Raw genomic sequence first — 27,875 nt, forward strand, 5'->3', positions numbered from 1 at the left:
TTTCAAACAGGGAGGACTGGATATAGCCGCCCTGTGTTCCGTGACCTCGGATTGATTCTGTGAAATGGAGCCCAGGAAATCGTCTCTGCTGGTATAACGCACCATCGAACCGAACCCCGGCGAGACTCGAGGTCCCTTCAGCAGGAAGAAGAGATGTTGACTAAAAAGTGGCCCAACTCAGCCAAGTGGGTGGTCCCCTCAGGGCTGCCGGGACACTGCAGTCCATCTCTTTAATGTGTCTGAGTGCGTTACAATGATGTGAAAATGACCACTTTCACCCAGACAATGGAGATCTCTTGACTGGCAGCATGTGTGCACAGAATGTGCCATTCATAAATCAGAATGTGTGGGCTTGCAGCACATTCATTAAGTTCTGCACAGACATTCAAATGTTCTCAGATAACTGTGGTGTGAACTATAATCATTAAATGCCCCTTGATTTACATTTTTTTTTTTTTTTTAAATAATTGGACAGAGAAGACAGATATAGGAGCATAATTGTGGAGCAAAAAGGCCCCTGGATGAAAAGGCTGACAGGAAGTCATTACATTGGACCTGTTGAGAATCTTTATTTTGCTTAATTATAAAGTTTCGAAATTAGATGAAATTAAAGAAAACTGAATTTAAAAAAAGCTAGACTCGGTGACGTGCATCTGGTTAGAAACATGAGCATGTGTGTGAGAGAGTGGCAGGGGGAAGCGCTTTAATCTGCTCGTGGGGGCTTTACAGTGTCTGCGGGTATTTAATGGGGCTTCATAATCATTCATTCAGTGGATGTATGGGAAAAAGAGTTGAAACAGAGCCTCTGTATCCAAAGAGAGTGGATCTTGACAAAATGATTTCTCAATGGAAGAGGGGCCTCATTAGCATAACAATTGTGGGAACTGCATGGATCTACTTTTCATGAGCACTGTAAAAAAAAAAAAAAAGCATAGTACTATTTTGAGGCAACACGCTGGTGAGGGAGTGTGGTTTTAAATCACTGTTTGCCAATGTGCCAAATAAATAAACACATTCAAAGTAGCGTAGAAATGCAATAAATTGTGTAAGATTAAAAAGAAAAAACATTCCCTAGAAACACTTAACTTTTAAAAGCAGTTATACCATGTGTTTGTTTTTACATATTTCTGTTTAATTTAATTCCATGTGCATTTGTTTTTAAATGTAGCTGAACAACTTGTGAAACTTGCATCTCTACTGTATTTATTTAACACTCTGGCACTTCCACATTTTGGGTTGCAAATGAGCCACAGTTCAGTGTTTTTCGTTTTTGTTTTTTTTTTCCCAAAGTTGGGCTCCAGCTGGATAATCAGGCATCAGCAGGGGTCCTTGTAATATTCAAGTGGTTGCCAACAAAATAATGAACACTTTAATTCAGCAATTGTTGCCCAGATGATCTAATTAATGTGTAAGAATGATCGTTCGGTTATCTCAATCGATTTTTAAATAAACAATAACACGAGTCACCATCTGGAGGCTGATCTTTTAGAAGTGGGGGGATTTTAAATTCAACTTCTTTTTTTTATTATTCAATTTGGGTCTTTTTGCATCGAATTTATTCAATCGAAGTTCGTGTTTTTTATGTAAACTTTGAAAAAAAATACATACATATATTATGTGTGGAGGCCCCCAGTCGTCCTCGGGCCCCTGGGCTGCACTGACTGTACCTTTAAACACTCTTGTCCCAATTAAAGCGAAGCCCCGCCTCCTGGAGCAGACGTCCCATGAGTCATAAAGTTTGATGTCCTGCCCAAAGTTTAGACCCGACTGGAGCAAAAGTTTTTTTTTTTTTTTTTTTCTACCAAGTGAGCTGCGGAGATTTGTTGTATACGGACTATGAATCTTTCTTGTGAGAACTTCCACTAGCAGCTTCAGCTCGGCCGGAGCGCAGGAACACTTGGACAGACTTTTGCGTTTGTTGTGTTTATTTTCTCGTGTTTCGTGGCCGCGTCTCCCTTTTTTTTTCCCCCCTTTCTTTTTTTTTTGGGAAAAAGTTGGGGCCGGACGACAACATAGATTCCAGTGTGGTGTAGATATGCGCTTTGTTATATTCACAAGTATGCCAGCGAGAAACAACAGGGAAACGGTGTGTTTCACTGCAGGTATCGACAGCTAACACACTTTGGAAAGAAAACTCCAGTCCTCGGCTGCTCAACTCTAGAATGACTCGGGACAAGTTTTACTGACTGTCGTCGAGATTTCCTGTTTTCCTGCTGTGTGAAGAAGAAGAGGGAACAAAAACAAAAGTTTGGGATTGGCTCTAAACTTTTTTTGTGAGGGTTTTTTTTTTTTTTTCCTGACCGCGACTTTTTTTTTTCCCGGACACCTAAAGTTCGCAGACTTTTGGGGGACAATGGATCCGAGCCAGCATAACCCTCCTGCCGGACACCAGATCGTCCATGTACGGGGCGACTCAGAGACCGACCTGGAGGCGCTTTTCAACGCCGTGATGAACCCGAAAAACACTATCGTCCCCCCTTCCGTGCCCATGAGGATGAGGAAGCTGCCAGACTCCTTCTTCAAACCTCCTGAACCAAAGTCCCATTCCAGACAAGTAAGCCCGCCCTGTCTCTCCGCTGCCCCTTCCCAGAAATCACGATTAAAGCAGGGCCCATCCTGTGGGGGGCTCAGGCCTGCAGTGTGTGACTGGTACAGTCACCCTGTACTCACTTTATCCTGCTTAGTACTCGTTAATGTCCTTTAAGGATATTACTGCTGTGCCTTGAGAGGTTTATTAATGTATTTTCCCTCCGCTCTCACACATTGTATCACATCAGGACTACATGTGATTTAAAATCTCCCAGCAACATAGAAAAAAATCACTGCTGTGAAAAAGGCCTTGTGGGGCCTGTGCGTAAAAGTAAAGTGAGTAAACATTAGACCCTCCCGTTTGGCCTCAGCAGCTGGCTTTATTACCGATGTATGATATTATAACAGTGGTGATGAGTGAGTTGTCAGATCGGCTGAACCCACACGGGACGAGTTAACTCGCACTTATGTGTAGATGTTTTGGTTAGTCACGTTCGCGGCTGCGTGTTTATTAGATGAGTTACAAATCGTGTGGAAATAATGAAACCTGAGTGACGTAAACAGAGTGTTCTGTAATGCTGACAGAAAGATCTTACGATTGTTGAATTCGTCCTATTTACCCCCTCCCCCCCATGTCCTCCCCCTCTGCCGCCCCCCACCACACACACACACACACACACACAACTGTTGCTTGTGGTCTCTGTGGAGCTTAGTCTTCAGTGCGCATGCGTTGTTGTGCAGCAGAGTGTGTGCCAACCCCCACCCACCCTGTCCCGCACAGGCCTTGGATTCCCTCATCCACAGACACAACACTCAAACTTGTGTACATATGCACATGAGAATAACTTTCTAACATGTGGAGTGATTACAAACCACTGAGAAGTGACTGAAATGGTAAATCTAAGTAAGTCTATAGTAAATAGACTTGAAGTCCACAACAAATGGATCCTTTAAGGTGTGTGTCCATATGGCCAGTTCTTTTAGAAATACTAGTTTTGGTGTGACAGTTGACAAATTAAACAGTCATTTATTAAAAGATAACTTTAAGGAGAAATATTGAAATAAACTCCCAATGTTACACGATTCTGATCCTCCTCATAATAGTGTAATAATAAAAAAGCATTACTTCAAAAATATTTTGATAATTTTGTTTTTGTTATTGATATCACTTCTCTTCCAACGCAGGCCAGCACTGACGCTGGGAGCGGCGGCACGCTCACGCCCCACCACGTCCGTGCACACTCGTCTCCGGCCTCCCTGCAGCTGGGAGCCGTTTCTGGTGGCTCCATGTCTGGCATGCCCCCGACGAGCCCCAACCCTCAGCATCTCCGTCAGTCTTCTTATGAGATTCCTGATGACGTGCCTCTGCCCCCGGGGTGGGAGATGGCCAAGACCGCCTCTGGCCAGAGATACTTTCTCAAGTGAGTATGCTGGCAACAAGTGTCAACACCTTGGAAAGTTTGCGCCGGTTTCAGAAAATGAAAATAGTTTTAAAATTGATCGCTAAGTTCTTGGCCAGACAATATCAGATGCAAGAAATAAGGTATCTGTTGTTAAAAAAAAACCCACATATGTTAAACCTTTCAATGGAAAATCTGTGTCCTTTCATTTTACCAAATAAGACCAGTCTCTTTATCACATTTCAGAATGCAACAACTCAAGAAGAATCAATGAAATATGTCCAGCCAGCGAAATGGACGTATTCAAATGGGTCAAGACTTACTTAAGACGAGAAAGAAAACTGGTCACTGACATACAATATATACATTACAAATTATACTGAAGTCTTTTTTAGAATGATAAATTCACCCAGAAATGAGAATTAAGTCATCATCTGCTTATACTTTCACTCGACGATGGAAAGTCAGGTGAAATGTTGTAGTTCACGAAACATTTCTGGAGCAAAACAGCATTGCAGCATTCTAAATTATTAAAGTAGATGTGGACTTAAAATTATATAAAAAAATGGAAAACATCCAAGTCTGTAGGAGCATGACATCCCAACTGATTTGAAAATGCGATATTTTTACCTTTTTAAATGCTGAAGTTAGTTATAAGTGTGAGAAGATAGTTTGTGGACTATAAAATTAAAAATATTCACTTGTCTTTTTACCATCATGGGGTTGAATAGATTATCACAAAATTTACATTTTTTATGGGTGGATTTATCCTTCAAGGACAACAGATGTGTAACTGATCCTTTAATGTACATAATATGGAATATTAAAAGCACAGATTGAACACTTATTTTGCAATTCTTGAGAAAAACGGAAACATTGAGCTTCCTGTAGCGGCCAAGAAAAAGTCCAAGCTAGCAGAGCAGTGGTCTTGAGGTTGGACTCTCATAGTGCGGCTCTGTTCGGTGTACATTATGCTGACAATAATTTGCCAATCTTACAGTGCACAATGGTGACCAGTGTGCTCAAAAAGAGACAATTGCAATAGTTAAATTGTAGGTTATTAAATTTGGTGGCCACTGCAAACAAGAGAGGTCTTATGAGGGACTGCTGCTGTATGTAGTGTTCCTTTTCTTGGTCTCAGGTTTCAGTAGAAACAATGGACCATTGTAGCCGCCCCAGACAGCAAAGGACAGGCAGCTCTGTAAAACTCATCTGCTAACCAGCAGATCTCTTCCATATTAATGATCCAACGTAAACTTTTTTAATTGTGGGGAGCAGGTATAGCAGAGCCCCTTCAGGCCCGTCGTTGATTTCATCAGTAACGTTTTAGACTGTGAGGGTTTTCGTTTTTATTCTCCATAACTTTCTTGTGTGTTCATTAGTCTTGTGATGCCTCCACTTTCTGCAGTTCTGCGAACAGACTGAATTATTCATAAAAGTGACGTCTTTGTCAACTATTTATGTTGAGATAATCTGCCCATTGTGAAATGTTCCACTGATGAAATGCTCAGCAGATTGTGCGCAGAGATGCTTTTGACATTGGAAGTTGCCATTCTTACTCCTATTAAATGCAACATGTTGTCAGTTCTTGGAAATATTACTCTCTGACGCGGGGTCTGAACAAACACGATAGCCTCAAATTTACTAGGATCAAAAAAGAGCTTTCAGTACCAGATGTTTTAAGGTCTCACATCTGGAGAACATCTGGTCTGTTTTGAGGAGGCTCTTCTAAAATTGTACAAAAGGACTGGTGGGGGTGGGAGGGAGTAAAAGCTGTTCTCTGACTCCCCCAGGATCGCTGCAGTTGTTCAGAAACTGACTAAGCTAATGCACTTCTAGACAATGAAGCAATTTTTTAAACAGAACTGGGTGACCAAACTGAAATCTTTTATTACTTGTAGCTCAAACATTTGTTGCTTTTGTCAAGTTTTTTTGCAGTTTGTAGGAATATGTCAACACATACAGATTTAAACTGCAAATTTTCCTTGTTTATATAACAATTGCGTACTTTATGTTTGCTTTTAGATTAATTTTTTTCACTGCTTTTATACGGAAAACAACATCTGCTGAGAGATACCGTCTATGACTGGTTGGTTAACTGTGAGACATAAAATCTACAATTGCAGCAGTGAAACTTGATACAAAACCAACTTAAACTAATACACAGGACTCTAAACTGTGACTTAAAATAGTTTTTTTTTACAGTTTTGGTAGGAGAGACAAACTTTGTTAAAAAAAAATACTCAAGTCTTTTGTACTCACCCATCTACACTAAATCTGCAGAGACTAAAGTATACTGAACTACATACATTGGTCCTTGAATCCTTGCTGAAGGCACAATAAAACATAACACAAGACAATATGTTCACAATTTAGGTTTGTACCTTATGACCATCTTTCTCTTTAGAAAAGGAAAAACCTGCTTTAAATCCCTGCATGTCAAACTTCAGCACATCAAGAATAAATGGCTAAACATTCAGAGCAGATAAAGGTTGTGTGTGTTTACCACGTTTTCATCTCACTTTCCAACTAACAAGGAAAAACAGTTGAGCAGCTGCGTACAGAAGTGTGTCTCCGCTGGCGTGTTGTACAACCAGACTAAGTGTACTACACAGTGTTTGTGTTCCAGTGAGGAAAACTGGAGGAGACATCTTCCATACGCCGCACATCAAAGCTCAGATATTTGATCTGGAATACAGGCGGCCTCGGCAGAGCTGCTGGAAAAGACACTCCCCTATTTATAAACAGGGGTTGTCTGCCTGAGACGTGTTGCAGGAGGGGTGAAGCCGAGCGAGAGTGTGTGTGTGTGTGTGTGTGGGTGGACGGGTGGGGGTGGGGAGTCCGTCAGCAGCTAGCAGAGCTGAGTGGAGAGTGGGGGCTCACATTTCACTCAGGTGACCGCTGTTGTCCTTAGAGATACATCGACTCAGGGTGAAAGTTTTTTGTTTTTTTTAAAGCTAGAATTATTTCTCTTTCCCCCATCTGTTGTTCACTGGTGCACTGGGATCCTACAGTCGGATTTGATTGGCCTCTGTGAATCACAGCAGCCCCCGCGGATGCCGATGTCCCACTCCCTTTTAAAAGCCAGGCTCCGTTTTGGTATGAATGGAGCCATGGCGCTGTGATGGTGCCTCTTTTGTGTCAATGGAGTTAAATGGCAGCCATGTGGAGATGACTAGAAGAGGGGCCAAAAGAAACTCCGGCCCTCCCTTTGTCCCAGCAGTGAAACAGTGATCTTTATTCAGACCACAGGCCTGTTGAGACTCATGTGAGCCTTCCCAAAATAGACAAATGGTTGACATGAAGTTTAAAGATGGCGGTGAGAGAGGGCTGCGGCTTTCTTAAGAGTTGCACCATGTTCTGAAATGTTCATCAGAGTAGGAGTTTGGTGTAAAATCTAGTATATCTTATATGTATAGCCTATATGATATAAAGTTGAATGACTTAGTGCAACAGCGCTGACAGCAGAAATGATTAGCAGCTCATTTGATTATTCAGTCCCCAGAAATTAATTGCCAACAATTTGCTAATCAATATATATAATTTTAGTCATTTTTCAAGAAAAATGCTCAACTTTATTTGTTTCCAGCATCTCAATTTGGAGGATTTTCTGCTTTTTTTTCAGTTTTTTTTTTTCTATCACTCAAAATCTGGATTTCAAGGTTTTTTCAAATTCAAGACTTCACCTCAGGCTCTGGGATAAATTGTGATAAAGCATTAATATGCAATACGAGCAGCCTCCTGCGAAAATCTTTATTTTGTTTCGGCGATTACAAAAAAAACAAAAGCCGAGAGAGGACTGAGAGAATGTCAACAAAGTCTATTGACCTTTCCTCCTCTTTCCTCCAGCAGTTTGCTGTGGCCTTTGATTTATGACAGCAGGGGCAGGGAGGTTGGGTCACCTTGCTTGGTACTGGGACGGGGGCAGGGCCGGTCTCCAGGGCTGGGTCATAAACTAATGAAGGTTTCTAATTTAGACACACCGGTGAACTAGGAGGGGTAATCACTGTTTCCGGCCGCTTATTAAATGCAGCTTTGAATGAGCTTTTAGTCCGTGGGAAGTCAGCCCTAAGAGGAGGAAAGCTTTGGGGGAGCAGCTATTGTCTGCCCTCAGGGGCAGGTAGAGCCGAGTGTTGATGGACACTTTTGTCTTTTCTCAATTGGATTTTAAACTGTTTTGATGAGCCTGGTTTCCCACAACCAGAATGGCTGACGTGTGACTTAACTTATCTGGTCACAGCGAATAACTTCAATCAATTGCAATCACTGTTAATCTTTACCGCTCTGAATTATAGGATATTGCTAAATTTAACCCTGTAAAGCTGCACATGTCTTCTGGTAAAACAGGAGATTTAAGCAGGATGATAAATAGTCGAGCCTCGGTGTACATTATCTGGGGTTTCCTGAACATCTGTTGCACTAAATACAATTCAAAGAGACCTCCAGTTAAAGCGGGACTGATCAAAGCGTCAGCTTGGACTTCATGCTCTCATTGTATGCAGTGGATATCTGCGCATTGCTGTTTTGGACTATGAGATTATGTCGGGATTTCCAGCCGACCGTTTTACATCCATTGTAATACCGAGCTTGTGTAAAACAGAAATGGTTCTCTCTCGTCTTAAAATCCCCAACATTTTTCCTTTTGAATAAAGAAAAACTACCATTGCCTTACTTTAATTCAGACCCTTTAGACTAGAGATTGAACAGCATGTTTTTTTTTGTCAGTGCAGATACTGATTATTACTAACCAAGGCGACTGATAACCAATAATCGGGTCATATACATTTGCAGTAAAGATTAAAGTCATAGTGTTAGAATTTAGAATAACCAGCAACGTAGCCTAGCTAAGTAAGTACAGCTTACTCAAGTAGCGTACTCGAACAATTTAGGTATTTGTACTTTCCATTTTCTGCTCATTTATACTTTCACTCGATTAGATTTTGGAGGCAAATATTGTACTTTATACTCTGATACATTTATTTGCTAACTAGTTATTTTGCTGATTTAGAGTGATTATACCAGAGTAGTGCATTTTGAAGTTATTTAATCTGCAATCTGGTGGATAAACGGGTATGGGTATTTGCAGCACATTTGTTGTAAAAAAAAATTTAAAAAAAGCACACAGCAGTGTTGACAGTTCATTATCTGAAATGCATTTAGTTTATAGCTTGGTCAACACTAATCTCATACTCAGCATCTTATGTAAACATCATATATAATACCTACATGTTTTCAGTATCAACTGTTCTCTAATTTGCTTCAACTTTGCATCAAAGTTAAAGTGATCAATATAGAAATCGGATCTCAGACTAAGCTGTTATGAGCTAAGGCCACTCGGTCAGTCACAAATGGTGCTGGGAAGGCCCGGGCTGCAAGTCTGCGTGAAGCCCTCATTTGGAGCAACTTTGTGTTTGACAAACTTTTGGTTTATTGACCACACACAGACAAGGCCCTTCCTGTTCAACTGGGGCCTGTCAGCTCAGTACACAAATGGGACTGTGAGAAAGTCAGGCTAGTGTTTACCAAAGTCTTGATGTAACACCTCTGTTCCAGACATCAATGCCTCCACTGTCACTGAGGGCATCTCCACAGAGATGTAGTATCTGAGTGGACCCGCTCAGGTGGAGTTTAGAGTTCCCCTGACTTAAACTAAAGCACCTTACAGGAGCTGAAAAGCACTTAAATGGCAAAATAAACATTTATTTATATGTTGTCAACTGCTGCACACTTAACATTGAACTATTGTTTTTACTTTTTGAATATGGATTTACCCATTAGTGACAAGTCAAATCAGTACTTATGCAGTTCAACCAACACAGCCTCAGTTTTTGCTAAATAAAAAAATGAAATAATCTCACATGGCCACGTATAAGTCAATTAGTGTTTTGTATTAGTCTTTGAAAATAAGTCAGACAAAACCCTCTGAGCTACACTCAGTCTTGGGACGTTGTGAATTAGTTGCTTCGTTAGGAAGTATGGTGATACAAACCCTCCTTCAAAGGGAAACTTAAAGCCACAATAGGGTCACAGAGGTTGCCCCAATAATCTCTCTTGATGATGTCCTGCTGATAGAGAGGCAGCCAGGCATCCCCAGTCAACCAGAGTGGAGGTGGTCATCCTCATCTTAGAGGCCTGATTACATCTGGCCTCCCTCAGTGCACTCTTTAGTCATTGGCCTCAACCACCTTCCAAGCATATACTCCCTGGGTGGAGCCACTGTGGCCTGTAGATCCCATTTTTAACATTTGACAACTCAGCTGTAGGGCGTGTTCATCATTGCTGCACTCCCCATAGCTTCACTCCCCTGTTTTACACCAGTGAAACGCAGCTTTTGACATTTGGCTTTGAGTCAATTTCAGTGGAATAAACAGTCAATCTGGCCTCAAATCTCGCTTTGATCTGCTGCTTTGGCAGGTAGCAGAGCTTGTTCTGAGACATTTAGACCACAGAGCTGACTTATTTTTGGACAGAACATTCTCCACGAAGCCAGATGTAAACGCCACTGTTTTTCGTGGGTGTAAACAGACATTGTGAGTGTTAGGAGGTTTGTCATGCCACTGTAATCAGATGCGGTCTGTGAAACAGCAAGTGCAGCGTTCAGAGTTCTTCACTTGGACGTCTTTTAAGGATGTTTAGCCTCTGCTAAGTTACTCCGTCTTGTAACATTTAAGTACTAAAACAGAAGTTATATCTTGAATTATATTGGTATAGCAAAAACAGTCCAAGTCAATGGATAGCAGCTTCCATGTGGCTGTTACTGAACAGTTGAACGGCAGATCATTTAAGCAGAGTCAAGTTTAGCCTTTATGCGAAAGGTCTCTCACCCTCCTTCTCAGCAAGACACATATAAATAACGTTGGCCCAATAAACGCCACCTTGATAATTGGGCCATCAGTCAAGGAGATGTCAAGTGCTTGGGTGGATCAAGAGTCCTGCTCTGTGCTCTGCTAAGCCACAGTCGCCCATGATGACAGCTTGAGCAAAAATTAGCAAGTAAAGCTCAACAGTAGAGGCGACCGACTTGATAACGGGTCACGTTTGAACCACATTGCTCTCCTTTCCTGCAGTACCTGGCCATTTTACAGATGGTTTACTCTGCCTCAAGAAGGTAATGATGGGTTAAGATGTGCTGTTTGAGATTCACAGCAGAATGCTTACTATACCAGATTGCAGGCAGAGACATTGATTATTTTCAAAGTTTTGTCATCCACAATAGGATCGCAGGTTGGACCACCAAGAAAGGTATTCTTCTTGATCTAATGGTATTCTAATGAAGCACTAATATTTCTACCAATTTTAAGCACAAACAATGTAATTGAGGATGTGTTATCAAACAGGAGGAGTTGCACAATGCACATCAGCCTGTAAGAGTATTTCGGTTTGCACATCAGGTGAAGAAAAACCTACTTTTTTTGTTTGGTTCCGACTTACAAACTAATGTAGTTTTTGGCTGAAATGCTCTCAACAGTTAAGAATTAGATGCACAAACTGGTTTTACTTTGGTGGAAAAAGGCGATACAGTACTTGTGAGCAGCAAACAGTGCTTTAAAAATACTAACCACTTGACAGAAATGTTACACAGCTTTTGTTTTATCTCTTGAGGCCTGACGGCTGCCTTTTTAAAGTTCATAGTTGGCTCCGACATGGAGATATTTGCTAGTTTGAATTCAGATCTCTTACAACAGATTCTAATGGTGCCAAGTTTCATTGGCATTCACACAACATTACATTATCGCTTCCCTGCCCTCCCATCTAGTCAAGGTGACGAAAGTTCTTCATGAAGACCCAAAAGATATATTTATTTCTAGTCTGGTCTTACAGTTACCATTTGTAAGTTTGGACGTGACTTCAGAAAACCTGTGAACTTTGTCTTGAAACGTAAGCGTGCTAGTGTTGACGAGGTCTGATCCACAACCAGTTTGCTCTGTCCGCTGCCCTGCCCTGGGGATGGATGTTGGGGGAGGGTGCAATGTCTGTCCTGCTGAGCTTGCCGTGGTGTCAGAGACATGTAAAGACAACACCGAGCAGTTGTGACCGTGGAGGTTGCAGATCATCAGCAATTCCTAACAGCAACTGGTGGCCTCCAGCCGTCCCAACAGTTGCCATGACATTGTTTTGTTTTATGTTTCGCCTACAGGAAGCGGCGTATAGCCCTGACCATGTAGGGCTCAGGGCAGGTTGAGTGAATGGATTATCTTTTAGTTTTAAAACCTGGTGATGAATTACCGGCACTTGGTAACTCATTTACCAGTTCTCTGACTTCCCACGTACAAGCTTTATGAATACAGTGTGGTGCTGACTTGGAGGCCCTCACACTGTGTGGATTTTATCACAGGCGTTTTTGATTAGAATCTCCTCTGTTTTGATCTGAAGCCTTGTTTACATCTGTTCTGATTGATTTGGGGTACAAATGTTAGCCTCCCGAACTAGGCTTTGATAGAAAACTCAATATTTGTACTTTCATCTGTGCGCCGAGGAGCGCAACTCGAGGGGGGCTGGAGAAGGATTTATAATCAGAGATCTTGGAGGCTTTGAGGTTGTATATTTCCATCAGTGTTTTCCAGCCGTAGCCTCTCTGTTTCGGCACTGGTGTACCAGGATGTGCAGGCCTCTCATTTGCGATAAGTCCTCCCTTCCCTTATCCCAGTGCTCCTCTCCCAGTCTCCTCCCCTGTTCTCCCCTCCCCTCTATAATAAATGTCATAGTTTCCAGAGTGGGAAGGAGGCAGTGAAGGGGGGTAGGGCGGGCGCTCGGCGTGTAACAGGACCACAGCAACTCATGCAGCCAATGGAATTCAGAGGGATTGCTTCCGTAGATGTTTTTTTTTTCTCTTTCACTTTTTTTTTTCTTTTTTTCTTTTCTGTAGTTGTCTCACCCCGCTCCCTGTGACCCCTCTTTCTCAAGGGGCCCCTCCAATCTGAGCAGTTCCAGCTATTTTGCTTGGTTTGTGGTGTGTGTGTGTGTGTGTGTGTGTGTGTGAGGGCTGGGGGGGAGGGTTTGGTAGGGGATTTGGCAGCTCCTTTGATCAGTAAAGCATAAACAAGAGGGGGCTTCAAAATGGGTTGCATTGTGTGGGGGGGAGGAGTGCTGAGTCAGGCCCTCTCGCTCTCTGGCCTGGGACAGAGAGCAGACAGGCAGGCTGGGATTACCACAGAGGCCAAGAGAAACTCTCTGAATCTCTCACTTCAACCAGCTGTTCCAAAATCTGGGCTAATGGCGCTTTGGGATCAAATTAACAGCGAGTTGTCAAGAATCGCAGTGGGTGGAAGAGGAAGACATCTAGAAGTGATTCCTACAGGGTACAACGGATAGATTGGGGGTGGAATTCACTTGTGTTTGACACCAACTCTTGGTTTTTGTCATGTGTATTTGAATAACGTGGCCACCGCTGCACAATAAACACAAGAGTTGTGGCGTTACATAAACAAGCTACATGAGTTTGGAGCCCATTTGTTGGAGGTGAGGGGGGGGGGGGGGCGTCCCTTAAATGGGATGTTTCAAAACACAAAAAAAGAACAAGTGAATAGTGGGGTTTTGGGTCGTAGCTCAGTCTGTGCCTTTGTCAAGCAGGTGAAAGCTTTGTAAATGTGGCGCCAGATTGTTAAAGCCCCTGACACTCCACAGTGTCCGAGCCACTTCCAGGAAAAAGGACCCCCTGCGTTGAGCCCTGGGACTGACCCTCCCTCAATAGAGAGGGTCCTGCTCGGGAGAGGAGGGCTTCCTGTATTAGCTTTCCATCTTAATCAAGCAACAAGTACCAACAAAGCACTAATTATCAATGCCTTCACAGAACGCAACACAATGCCCCCTCCTCCCCCCTCCCCGGCCCCAGCTCCTGTCCCAGCAAAGACGTACCATAAAATAGATGGAGCAACATTGTTTTCACGTTTACAATAGTTGTTATGAAACCAATCGAGGCCTCTTAGACGTTTTCACAAAGAAGCGTTCAGCGAACATATGACGGATAACAGATGTTGGATTTGTTTTCCGGTCATCTTGTGTTCCGTTTGTCTTGTCACTCAGTGATTATTGTCATTTGTTGATTAATCTGTCAGTTCTGTTCTTGATTAATTGATTAGTTGTTTCGTATTTAAAATTTCTAAAAAAGTCCAAGATGCCCACAACCCAAAGAAATGTAGTTTACTGTCATAAAGGACATTTAAAAAGGTGGATGATTTAAAAAAAAAAATCCCTTAAGGAAGAGACGTACCAATTTATAAAATAGGTGCAGCACTCCTCTATTTTAATTCAGAACAAGGTGCAGTTTCTCAATTCTGATTTACGACACAATTTAATTATAGTGAAAAATATCCCCTACCAGTCCGAGCTAAGAATGAACCCTTTGTAAATCTATATTGAATTGTGGGCTCAGACTGGATCCAAACAGACCCAGCCGAGTTCCTGTAACAGTCATCGTTTACAGAAAGCAGGAGTTAGATTCAGAGTTTTCATCAAAAGAGCTTGTTGAAACTGCTCTGAGTCATCTGTTCCTGTATGTGACCTGCTGTTGTGCACTGATACTGCCCCTGGTTTGAACCGGCTACTAATTACTGTTCGTGGTTTTTTTTTTTTTTTTTTTTTTTTTTTTTTTTTCTGACTTAAGTTTTTTTTTTGTTTCTTTTCTCCCATCAGCCACATTGATCAGACCACCACTTGGCAGGATCCTCGCAAAGCCCTGCTCCAGATGAACCAGGCTGCCCCGACCAGCTCTGTGCCAGTCCAGCAACAGAACCTTATGAACCCGGCCAGTGGTGCGTATATGTTGATTTTGTGATATTTAGTTTCACTGTAGAAGCAGCACATGCCGTGTAGAGCAGATGATGTTCAACAAATTTGTGGGTTTTTTCAGCGTTTAAGTCAGAATCACGTTTCCTTTTGAGATTATTTCTGGGCTCTTCTTTTCTTTTCTACAACGTACAGTAGAAGTCAGGAGCAGGCGAGTCTAGTTCTTACATGTCACTGAGACGCTCTGTACCTCAGTTCTGTCCATGCAGTTGGAATTTGCCCTAGGTGAGGTAAGGCTGAGGTAGAACGTGACAGGTCCTGTCTGACATGTTTGGGAGCTCCGTGACTCACAGATTACAGAGTTTACCGATGAAGTTTCTGTTTTTCGCAAATCGTCACTGTTCCATCTGGCAACCTGCGTGGAAATCTAAAACAGCATGAAGACATTTTGAGGAGCAGCCTCGTCTGTTTATCAGAGATGTATTACATTCTCAGTAGCTGTACCAAATAAAACTTCTAAGCTTCATCCAAAACATTGATTTCCAAATCAGCTTTCTCTGTACGTGTGTGCTCATTCTGTCTAAAGCCAGTAGTTCTGCACAGTTGCAGTTAAAAATGAAACTACGCTAATAGTTTATATAGTTTTTATACTCCAGAGCATTCTGAAGTCCAAAACTGTACATTTAATTCATAAAAAATGGATGTAATCGGCCAGTAAAATGTTCAGTAATCCTCATGGAGCCTTACAGAACAACATATTGACTGCAGTCACACTGCGCTCTGCCTGTACACAAAGGGAGGCATGCACCTGTGCTACCAGGGTGGTCCTACAGCAGCAGCACTGTAAATGATCCACAGGAACAAAAAGTCTTATTTCAACTCAACACTATTATCATTATTACGTAGGTCTTTACCGGGAACAAAAAAAAAATTAAAATGTACTTTTTTTCCCGCTCAGCTCTTGATTTAATTCATATAATCACTTATGTTTTAATTGAAGATTTTGTTCGATGAATTATATATTCATTTATATTTAAAATATAATGACATTTGAAGCGTTATTGGAACGAGTCAATAGAGGCTTTGAATGTGGAAAAAAAAACACATAAAGCTCAGCATTAAAGCTCAAAGAAGAAAACTAATATGATATATATCTGATATTACTGCTTCTCCTACTTAAAAGTGTCTATAACTACAATACCCTGTAAATTAAGCTCAGCTAGTTGCTATATGTTGTGTAGTAAAACTAAAGTGTAATCAGTGAGTGGACCAGCAGCATCTCTTTAACATATGCATGGCATCCTTCAGGTCCTCTTCCTGATGGCTGGGAACAAGCTATTACATCAGAGGGAGAAATTTACTACATCAACCACAAGAACAAGACCACATCCTGGCTTGACCCACGACTTGACCCACGCTTTGGTGAGTTTATGATAGATAAATTTAGCATTGTTCCTGATTTTAAGTACAAACCCATGCATCTGCTATTTATTAAATGAAGTTGCCACTAAAATAATACCAAGGGATGTTAAAAGAGCAGCCTCTGTATCTCAAATAGTGAGTTAATTTCTGGATGATTCATTGTTTGGTCACCTCACCACATTGTTTAGGAGTGACTAATCATGGTTGGGGTTAGGGTTAGACCACAGGATTTCTCCAGATTTCACCAACCCCCCCCCCCCCCCCACCCCCTCAAATCTGCACCTAACCTTTTGTCAGCCATTTTAGTGTTGGAGCAACAGCTGAGTTGGCCATTAATCCCCCCAGGCCGGGCTAAAGTTTGACAGTTAGCTTTCAGTGTGCGGTGGCCAGGGGCTGGTGAATAAGTGACAGGACCAGGTACATGTGTTGAGATTTCTCTGCGGCCCATGGGAATGAGCTAATCCTCCTGCGCTCAGGAAGGCTTCCAGAGATGAAGGTTCCTGCTTATGTCACTCTGACTCATTTACGCTTCAGGTGCCGTCCCTTCGTTACAGGCAGCGTTCCCCAGGGAAGCTCACCCTGGTTCACAAAGGCAACATGTGCGAATCAGCACGCTGGCTGTTATCCTGTTAAATGTTAGTGTTACTTTTTATCGGGCCCGGGCACTTAAAGGGCAGGGTTTTTTGTTTTTTTTTCTGTAAGCAATTGTGTGTCCCAGTCTGAAGGGAGGCAGGAAAGTTCAAAACAGAGTTGTAAGAGGAGTGGGGCAGCTGGGAAGAGATGGCGGCTCTGATCGGCGAACCTCTTTGAAGATTTGTAAGTCTTGAACACACAAGGCTGCCGGGCCCCTGAGAGCGAGTGAGAGGGAGAAAGAGACTGTTAACTCATGATGTGCCATTTTAAACACAATTTTGTTCTCCATCTGATAAAAGTTTTTCTGTATTTAGTTATTCTGAAGGCTCTTAGTTATACATTTTACATCTCTTATAATGTTCATTCTGCTGTTATTTGTTCTTTTGCGATACTTTTGAGTTTAGACATTTTTTTTTTAGTGTTATGCATCAATGAGGGTCCGTGCTTAGTGGACACCAAGTTTTATTCATTTGTATTTATTTTTTAATAATTTCTTTCACATTTGTGCATAGAACTGGGCTCCTCAGCTTCAGAAATACCTCTATACTGCTGCTATGTAGGTCTCCAATCATAAGCCAGCTGCTTTGATAATGGAGGCTAATTTGAGCTTTGAGAAGAAAAGCAGCAGAGCTCCTTTAACTGAGGGTTGTTGCCGGCTGGCTTTCCCCTGCATGAGGCCCAGTGCAGGCACAGCCCCGTTCTGCACTAGCTCCAGACAGACTTGAATCTCTGCCAGGCCTCTTTATTCTGTGGTCCAACTCTTAATCTGTTCTAGACCTTTTCAGTCAAAGAACTCCAATGTGAGAGGGGGAGGTGGGGGGGGGGAGGCGGCTGGGAGAGGCGAGGCGAAAGGGGAAGAAAGGAAAAACGGAGGAACAGAGGGAAAATGCCGACGGGATAAGCATGCATCCTCTTTAAGATCCAAGGAGGTGGTGAACAGGGAACAAGACATGACTGCACTGTGGCTGGGTTCAAAAAGGGGCTGGCCTGTGTGGTTGTGTTGGTCTCCCTACGTATGACTTCTGGATGAGCAGCAAGGAAAACATGCGAGGAGGATAGTTGAGGATGCACGAAGGCGGGTTTCCTCCCGAGTTTGTTTTTTTTTGCTGGATCATGTCATGTGATGTTTTTCTGAGTACTTCACCAGAAAAGTGGCATTTTATTCCTGATGTCACCGCAATTAGATACTCATACTGTGATGAGGCAGCAGTAAGCCAGTTTAAAGGGTAGATTCATATTTTTAATCTTAACCCTGGAGGTTTTTCTAGTAATGTGCGCAGTGTAGGTTTTATATGCACATGTATTTATCTTTTAGATTTATGTGTGCCTATAAGAGGGCAGCAGAGATGAGGTATTATTGCAGACTAACCTGGTAGTTAGCATTGCCCTGAATCTCTTGATAAAAAGCCTGTGGGATTATTCAGTTAGATTTTGTAGTATTGCAGAAAATTCACTCTGTGGCAAACACAAGTTAATGACACTTGTGCATTTTGTTCAGCAATGTGATAATCAAACTTCATCGTGGTCGTATGACTTCAACGTCACCAGCACTAAGCTTCCTGCTATATTACACTATATATTTTATAAAATGATCAGTTGACAAGTTTGAAGGTTAGTTAGTCTCCATGTTTGTTGTTGTTTTTTTTTTAAATCTCAAAGTTGTAAAACAAAGCATAACAATCTCCAGGACTTGATTTGATCATAGACCTTATTTCTAACTAAACTAACTAAAAACCCATGAAAAAAAATCTCTTTGAATTCCTTCAGTGTCAGTGATCAATTTTGATTTTATTTACTTTCACTGAAAAGATAAATCCAGTACAACTTTTGATTTTTTACCCTGTAATGTGCTGACATAATTCCCAATCTTACAGAGCTCCCAGACGGACTCAGTTTTTTTCCGTCTCCTTGCCATGCAGCGCCAGGTCAACACAGGCTAGCTTTACTCAGACCTTACTGTTGTACAAGACGATAAAACAGTGTTTGTCTCACATCCAGACTGTTGCTCCACTTTGCTTATCTCGATGCCAGAAACACAACACCTTCCCGAGAGACCTTTTTCTTTTCTTTTTTTTTTAAACTTGTTTAATCGACATCAGACAAATATTTACAGAGCCTTCAAAGGTGCTGTGCCCTGGCCACATAGAGAACTTCCCGCTGCTTGCACACCCTCGACTCTACCTGTCACAGGTGATCTTGTGGTGTAATGTGCCTGCCAGTGTGATGGTCTGATAAGGGCCTGTGTTGCTGGCTCGTTGTCTTGCAGGGGTGCGTGAAAAAGACAAAAGGCAGACAGCATTAACTTGTCTCTTATCTGCCTGCCCCACCAGCTATCACCGCCCGTATGTGCTGCTGACTTCAAGCACCCCTCCAAACACACACACACACACACACACACACACAGAGTCTTGTAGCCTCCCTCCATGCTATCGCTCTGGCCCTGAACTGAACCTGTCCTTGGCTTTCTATGTCACCCACAGATGTAATTCGCTGCTTCGATATGCTCATTGTTTGTGCATAGTTCCTGCAGTAACATTGGTTACTGTTAGCTGTTTGGTCTGTGAGGGAGACCTTGACAAGAAACTCCACCGTAAGACCGCGTTCAGCAACATGCGGTCTAGTGTGTCGGTGGATCGCTTTCCAAATGCCCTCCTCACTTCTCGACGCAATCCTCTGCAGAACTCACACCTCAAAGAAATTAAACTTGGGTGTTATTTACATAGTTTGGGCCTGTTTTTGACAGCTTTGATAATATGGCGTACAGTTGGGATCATTATTAGTGCACATTAAGTTATGTTAACAACGACAATGTTAATAAAATTCTTACAGTAAATTCCAAGACACTGTCTGTAAACTTTTATGAAAATTTACAGCTTAAGCCAAATAAGTTCAAATAAGTTGGTTGCCTGATTGTCACTTCTTGCCCTGTCAAATCTCCAATTAGTGATCTTGAAACAATGCTGTAATCATTAATACAAATAATGGTCAAAACTATAAAAATCAGGACCCAGGTCGTGTGAAACCATTTTTTTTTCCTTTCATGTGAGGCCTTGTGTAACAGTGAAATCTGTCTCCACATGCTTCTCTTTATTTTTTTCAAAGCTCAAAGCTTCAGATCTACAGCTGCTGACATGTACAGCACCTCTGCCTTCAGAACAGCTGATGGTTCCCTGATGCTGGAATGATTCAGCCACAAAAGGCCTCAGTATCTGCCAAAGATAAGAAGCAGGGAGAAGTAACACACTCTCCCATGGCTTTCAGTTCTGTGTGTATGTGAGGGAGACAGAGGAGGAGCAGGCGGCGGCTCCATGACTCTGTATGTGTTTGTGTGCAAGCGTATGTGCTGGGGTGGGGTTGTTGGGGGAGGCAGCGGCAGCGTGGACAGAGGGGGGGAGGGAGGGAGGGAAGGGGGGAGACGGAGGGCAGGGCAGGGCGGGGCCTGCAGAGCTTCCCAGGGAGAGCCCTGAGCCACGGTTCATTCAGCTCCTGAGATAGTGTAAACAGACAGTGATTGAATGGTGATGAGAAAGGTGCCGGGGCGGGCAGGACAGCACAGAGAGAGGCAGCCCCGCATGAAAATTGTGCCCCCGTCAAGGCTTTGTTTTGGTTGGTGTTTCAAGCGCATAAGCAAACAGCGCTCCTCATTGGTTCCATTACTGTTACACCCCTTGTGGTCCAGCACACTCGCTTCTCTTTCTCTACTACGGTGATAAAACGTGTGACCTACTTTGCATGCATAGATTGCTGCATTGCTGTGCTGCTTTTATGCTCATGTTTATCAGACCCACCCTCACTAGAGTACAGAATAACAAAGATTTCACCGGGGAACAGCTGTGTTTCCAATACACAGTGAGGTTGTTGGCACACATCACAATTGCGTTGGGTTGGTTGAAGGAAGTTTTAGAAGTTAATAGCATCGCAGAACCTGATGCAGGTCTATTTTAAATGAATTTCTCAGTGTCTTTTTTTTTTTTTTTTTTTTTTACTCATAATGCATTCAGTAAATCAGCTGAAGTGGAGCCATCGGGCCAGGTTAAAGGAGGCAGGGAGTCTTGGGGGGATAAGCTGTGATTTGTCTAGAAGGAAACGAAACGCACGGTGAAAAGGATAAGTCATAACTGATGCAATGTACAACACACAACTAACAAAGCCTGTCTTAGTCAGTGAGTGGGAGGGGATCAGGTCTTACAGGAATAGTGGTTGTTTGAGATGCTAGATTGAAAACTTGTGCTGGGACTTCCCTTGTACTACACAACCTGTTGCACTGGCTCCGGTCTTTTACAAGTTCAGCTTGTTGAGAGAGAGAAAGGGGAAAAAAAAAAAAGAAAGAAACGCTCGGGTTGTCAGTCTTGTTATGCAGTGTTTAAATGCAGCCAAGCATTAAAGGGTGTAGCTGCACAGATATTGCGTGTGTTTTATAGTCAGCTGAAGATCCTATATGCAGGATTTTTTTTTTCATTGTTTAAAGCTGCATACAACAAATTAGCCCCAGAATGGTGATGCAAAGGACAAAGGAGCCCCATCCCACTTAATTGAGACCCAAAAGATTTTTTTTATTCACTATGCAATGTATAAAATGAGCACTAAATGTTACTCAGACAGTACGGATTGAGTTTAACCCCTGTCCGTCTCTCTTGCAGCCCTGAACCAGCAGAGGATCACCCAGAGTGCCCCGGTGAAGCAGGGAGGGCCGCTGCCTCCCAGCCACAGCGGAGTCATGGGAGGCAACAATCAGATGAGACTGCAGCAGATCGAGAAGGAACGGCTGAGACTGAAGCAACAGGAGCTGCTTCGACAGAGACCACAGGTCAGGAGTGAAGAGTTACAAGTGTTTTTATAGAAGAATCTAAAGGCTTCCGAGATGTGCTGCGGCCTCGTGGAGGATCTTTTAACCTGTATCACAAAGATCACAGGGTCAGTCCTTTCAGTATGATGTGTCCATCAGGGTAGCAGCAAGACACTGGACCTCTGACTGCTCACCGGTTGAATGAGGGTGCCAGCAGAATGTTTACGTATGACTCATCATTCGTATGTATTGTGTTGGACCTTAAGCCCCTTTGATCAGAATTTATTGTCACACCGCCCCGCAGTGGAGTCCGATGAGTCATGCGTGGTAATTTTATCACTTCCTAGCGCTGATGTGTCACCGTGCAGCCCACGCAAGGGCGGCGCAGCCAAGTCCAGCCGTTTACTGAAGGCTGTGTCATAACACTAGAAACGGAGCTTTATGATTATGAATGAGGGTGCCGGCCACTTTGTTTACCATGCAATTCAAACGGGTTGTTTAAAGTTCACAGAGTAGGAAATGACCTTAGTTTCTATCTGTGACAGGGTGTAGTGATGAAATTGTCCTCACTGAAAATCCTCAGGACATATTAGGCGTATACTTAAGTAACCTTGTAGTCAAATTTGTGAAAAGGTCATATGACGGAGAAAATCTGGTTTCATCATGGGGTCGAGGATCTGGTTACAACTGATTACTTCTGGAGAATCGTGATTTCTTAGCCATATCGAGGCTTTAAACTTTGTTCTCTTCCTTCTTTTTAAAAAAGTTTTCATGCACGTAAACAAATCTTTTGGAGCAAACCGGTTATTTCAGTGCTGCCATTTTCTTTTTCCTGTCTTCCTGACTGATTTCTCTCAATCTGCGCGCATTTACATGTAGCAGTAGTTTAAGGACTTAAACTTAAATGATACATCCTAATGTTTTTTGTTTTTTTGTATTGATGTAAACCTGAATTTAAACTCATAGCTAAAGCGCTCAAATAAATGCAGTGAAGATAGAAAGTACAATATTTGTCTCTAAGATGCAGTGAAACAGAAGTATAAAGATACTATAAAATTACCTCAAAATTGTACACAGCACGCCACTTAAATTGCTTTTCCCCACTGATATGTAGTAAACAATAACATAATTAATTAATTATGCAATGACAACATTTGTTATAAGACAGTACTATGAAGTCTTGTTGCTCCAGAACAAGCTGCATGTTATCTAATCTTCGGCCTTCAATGATGATCAACAAGTTTAGAAGAGGAAATATGTGTGTGTGGAATACATATACATACTTTTAAAAACGGGATACCTACATTACCCACAATGCAACTGAGTGACACCACTGGCAGCTATTTATTGGATTACATGAGCTTTTCTGGAGCCTCAAAAGGCTTTTTATATATTTTTTTTCACATATGTACTAGTACTCCCTGTAAACACACTTTAATGTGTAAAATATTTGGAGTCACCCTTTAAGATTCGAGTGCAGACCGGACCGTGTACATTTAAAATCATTCATGGATTCCAGTGAACTTTCTAATTCCTGCAACTTTCCAGATACAAGATGTTTAGAATACAGCGGCCATACTGTGTTTGCAAATACAGAGGAGCGTGATTATGTGCTCGTGTAGGGAGTTCAACATTGGGGCAATGCTTGCCACGCCTAAATGTATTCCACATGGCAAGACATATGATGAAGAACGGGTGTGGATGTATGCAGACGAGTGCTGACGCTGCTTGGTCATGCACAGAAAGAAAACCATAAAGGTTGTTTACAGTCCACAGCCCTCATAATCCCTCCTAATCAGAACCAGATTGTTTACGCGTGTGCACTGGATTCTGGTTTAGATTCTCGAGAAGGAACATGTTCAAGTTCTACTGAAATAAAGGGAAAGGCGCAAAAAATCAACAACTATTACTTTATAAAGATTAGATAAAAGCCTTTTGCCTCAGGGAACATTGTGTCCACTCTTCCTCAACCACAACCAATAAAAGCTTCTACCACCGCTTGGGGTAGCAGCTACCATAGCAGCTACTTTACACCCTTACAAAAAAAACATATGAACATCCCATTGGCTGTCATCAGTGACCCTGTAAACGTTCAAAACTGTGACACAAGTCGAATCATTCCACCTTCCTGTCCAAGGACTTTCAGGGAAGGAGGTGAAAAAAAAGAACATGACTTCATATCCGCAGCCTTATCTGATACAGCATGTGTAGAAAACAATTGTCTCCAACTGTGGTCGCCCCCTCATGTAATCTGACACTGTGTATGGGGAGGAATGGAGAGCACCAATGTCGGCAGTATGTGTGCTTAATTTAACATTTTATGCTGTGGGGCAGCCGGGACATAAGGCAGTTCTGACATGTTTTCATGAAGCTGTGTGCAATTAGAGGTCAGGGGTGGGGTTGATTGTGTTGTTCATGAGTTTTGTGCTTTGTCGTCACAGGAACTCGCTCTGAGAAATCAGCTGCCTACCAGTATGGATCAAGATGGCAGCACGAACCCTGTGTCCTCCCCTATGGCCCAAGATGCCCGGACCATGACAGCCAACAGCTCTGACCCATTCCTCAACAGGTTGGTTTCACACACAGGCCCAGAGCGAACGGAGGAAATGTTCCCCTTGTACAGTAGAGCGCAGTTGCAGCTGGTTGACGTCACTTGGCGAGGGCTCCCATTCTGGTTCAGCTCGTCAGACTTTTATGTATCCTGTCTGAGTGAATCTGTTTGCTCGGATGTTGAGTTTGAGCTCTGGTGAGAGCTCCCCGAGTTACACAAGTAGTAAAAACAGAAGGACAATCTCTGGGCTTAACCCTCTTCACATGGTAATGACTCATTCAGAGCAGCAGGTCTGGGCTGGAGATAACTGCACAATGACGACCTCTGGTGTACAACTGCTGCAACAAAGAGGAATCAGAACAGAAATGGTGGCGTCACCTGTGAAAAAATGTACAAAACTTAGATTTTATTCAGCTTCCACAACTTGAATAGATAAAAGATTTTTTTTTAAAAATAAAAAACTGGACTTTAAATTTAGATCTGAAAAAAGCTGGTACACGAAGGGATCGGAGCTTCTTCTGTCTGTGAACGCTGCTCCATGGCATTCTGGGAAATCATGGGGTAGCAGCCCTCAGCTCTGGTTCTTCTGTGAGGAAAGAGCTGAATAGCAAGCAGGCCATGAGAACATGTGGTCCAGTCAGTCGACAGGCCGACCTAATCTCCCCTCCTCCCCCTGTTGCCTCCACTCCTCTGCTCTTACAATGGCCTCATTCATCCTGCCTCTGCCATACTCTGCCTACATATTTTTCCTCTGCTAATTAGTATAGGCTTGTCAAATGTCTTCCCTCTGCCTCTTTGTCTCTCTGTTGCCCAATTCACTGTTGCTCTTTTTCCTAATGTTCTGCAGTAAGAGAGCGAAAATAGTGTTATGTTGAGGTTTCGCTGTGGATCAGCCACCGCAAAACTCACTGCAAGTCCTCCACATGGATGGAAGTGTTCAGACGAAGGATGTATGCAGAAAGTCCCCGAGGGAATTAAGGCCACACTGTTACTTTTAATAACCGAGTGTGTTTGCTTTTTCGGTTCAGTTAATTGGATTCACGCAGTTCACTTTCAAAGTGGAGTTAAGTGAAGGGTCGTTGAGGTCATCCCGAAACTCTGCAGAGACAAAAAACCTTTTTATTTCCTTCATGCTCGTTGGAAGTCATCATGTTTATTAGCCGCGGTGCAGAGTTTACAACCCAGATCTCTTTACTCTTCTATTTTCAGCGGGACCTACCACTCCAGGGATGAGAGCACAGACAGCGGCTTGAGTATGAGCAGCTACAGCGTCCCTCGCACTCCAGATGACTTCCTCAACAGTGTGGATGAGATGGACACAGGTGAGGCAGGAAGAGAACAGAACTTTTGTTTGGTGTCTTTTGTCTGAAAAAGCATTTATTTCTGTGCAACGTCAGTGGAGCTGTGACGACTAGTCCATCAATCGGTTTCCCTGCGGAAAGAAAATTAATTGCCAACTATTTTGATAATCAATTTATCTTTTTAAGTCATTTTTCAACCAGAAGTGTTCAACATTTGTCGCGCCAAGCTTCTTTAATGTATGACCGGATTTAGTGCTTTTCTCTGTCACAGCTCTGAAACACCACATTGTATTTATGATGGCTGATTAGGACCAACAGGAAAATATTACATTACACTCACATGGAGTGGTCCTAACAAAGAAACAAGTTATTTCTTGAAGTAATGTAGGTAATCGCACATTCAGTGAGTCTGTTGACGATAACGAATTTGAGGCCCACTGCAAGTTGTGTAAGAAAACACTCAGATTTGAGGAATAAAGGCATCAGTTGCATGAAAAACATAGAAGGTCATCAGTTAACATCATCATTGCACTAAGCTGACTAGATCTTCAGAAGTCATCCTAACATCTCTTTCGTGTTCATCAGGGGACCCTCTTCCACCCTCCATGGCAACACAGCCCAGTCGTTTCCCTGACTACCTGGACACCATCCCCGGGACAGACGTGGACCTGGGCACCCTGGAGGGCGAGAGCATGGCGGTGGAGGGCGAGGAGCTGATGCCCAGCCTGCAGGAGGCCCTGAGCTCCGACATCCTCAACGACATGGAGTCCGTGCTGGCAGCTACCAGGATCGACAAGGAGAGCTTCCTCACATGGTTATAGAAGACGCGAGCGGTGCGCTCCTTCCTCCTCTGCCTACACTCTGAACTGCTGCCTGCTCTAATCTGTGAAGGATTCATAGATGCTTTTACAAGACATTTCAGCGAGCGTCTCTGGACTTCCGTCTTTGTCTTGGCGTGTAAGGCCAACCCTCTTTTGAGGCAGTATTCTTTTCACTGGTGTGTTATCTCTTTATTTTGTCTGTGTCTTCAAGGCTGGCCCATGAACAGACAATTACGCAAGGGTCCCCAAATCTTTCACCGGTCTGTCAGTGAATCAAGGGCATCTTTACCTAGAGCAGGGGTCACTCCTTCCCCTGCTCTCCCCTCATATCCGAGCTGGGCGGGCGCATGTACTCTCCTGCCTCTTTTTATCTTGCAATATAGTGTGAAGCGGCGCTGCTTAACTGTATTTGGGACTGTTGCATCTAGATTGAGTAGCTTTATATTTGGCCTTGTGAGGTTTTTATTCTTTTGTTGTTTGTTTTCAACAAGCCTGAGAAACCAAAAATGATGTATTTGAAGCATAAAGAACAATACTGATTTGGAGTAAAGGTAACGTGAGGCCCAGTTTGAACATGTTGGCTTTGCTTTGGGGTGGGCGGGTGGGTGGGTAAGAAGGTTGGAGCCTGGGGACGGACTACATTGCTGCTTGGCTGTGCCAGCAAGTCTAAGTTAATCCTTTGATAGATCAAGTGCCTTCAGTTGTATTTTTTTGAGACGCGAGCAACACGAACAATTACTACGTTTCTGTAACGCAGCAATAAGCATTAGGCTGACATCGCTAACATCAGCCACACTTTCCTCTGCCTAATGTTGAATAATCAAAAATGTATTTTTTGTTTTATAAACACATTATAAGGGGATTTAGGGATTTCTTTTTTTCTTTTTTTTTTTTTTAAATCCTAGCTTCTTTGTATCTCAGTCTTATCCAAGCCTAAATCATGATTCATTCTTTGTTTTATCCTTCTAGTATTCTTTTATTTTTAGGTTACTACATATGTATGATAGCGTAGATCAAAAGGCATTTTGCTTGTTTTTAACCTCTTTCATAGATGAATATAATACATTTGTAACAGGGTCGACTGTTAACGCATCACTTCACCAAGATGAATCCTGCCAAGACTGCAGATTGAGTTTTGGCTCTTCTTCTTCTTTTTTTTTTTTTTTTTTTTTTTTTTTTTTTTAACCATTTAGCTGATTCTCTTCTCGTCTCTGATTTTACTATATACATATTAGTGTTATTGTTTATTTGTTGATCACATGCAGCTTTTACTATATTTCCTGAACATTAACCAAAAAAAAAAGAAAAAAAAAAGGCAAATCTCTCAGCTAAACAGAAACTATAGCTCTTTGATCAATTTGTGACAACGTTCAGTATACAAGAGTTACAGTGTGTGATTCTACGGGGTTAGACAGCTAAGACAAGTTCAAGCAGGTTTAAGAGTCATGTTGAGGGGGGTAGTGTAGAAGGCCAGGGTTTGACTGACGGCGGTGAGTTACGCAGATTGTTGAATTCTTCTTTTTTTTTTTTTTTTTTTGTGAAATAATCAAGAAACAATCAGTTATTATCTCAGTCAGGAATTGTTGTGGCGGATTCCAAAGATGTTTTTGTAATGACGCTAACACTTATTTTTGCTTCCATTTTCCACACAGAGTCCAGAAAAAAAACGGTCTGATTTGTAAATCAGCCTCTGTTTGAACACACTGT

At 42.5% G+C, this 27,875-nt stretch overlaps 1 protein-coding gene across 1 annotated transcript; it reads left to right on the forward strand.

Moving 5' to 3' along the window:
* The first annotated feature begins 1,777 nt into the window (after positions 1-1,777).
* Positions 1,778-26,756, forward strand: yap1 (Yes1 associated transcriptional regulator). The gene is made up of 8 exons (XM_037080822.1): positions 1,778-2,554; positions 3,715-3,950; positions 14,562-14,680; positions 15,963-16,076; positions 21,350-21,516; positions 23,937-24,064; positions 25,256-25,368; positions 25,933-26,756. The coding sequence occupies exons 1-8, from the start codon at positions 2,354-2,356 to the stop codon at positions 26,166-26,168; spliced, it is 1,314 nt and encodes a 437-aa protein (XP_036936717.1). The 5' UTR covers positions 1,778-2,353; the 3' UTR covers positions 26,169-26,756.
* The last annotated feature ends 1,119 nt before the right edge of the window (positions 26,757-27,875 follow it).

This window comes from Acanthopagrus latus, chromosome 2 (genome assembly GCF_904848185.1).
Source record: "Acanthopagrus latus isolate v.2019 chromosome 2, fAcaLat1.1, whole genome shotgun sequence".
NCBI classification, from domain to species: Eukaryota; Metazoa; Chordata; class Actinopteri; order Spariformes; family Sparidae; genus Acanthopagrus; species Acanthopagrus latus.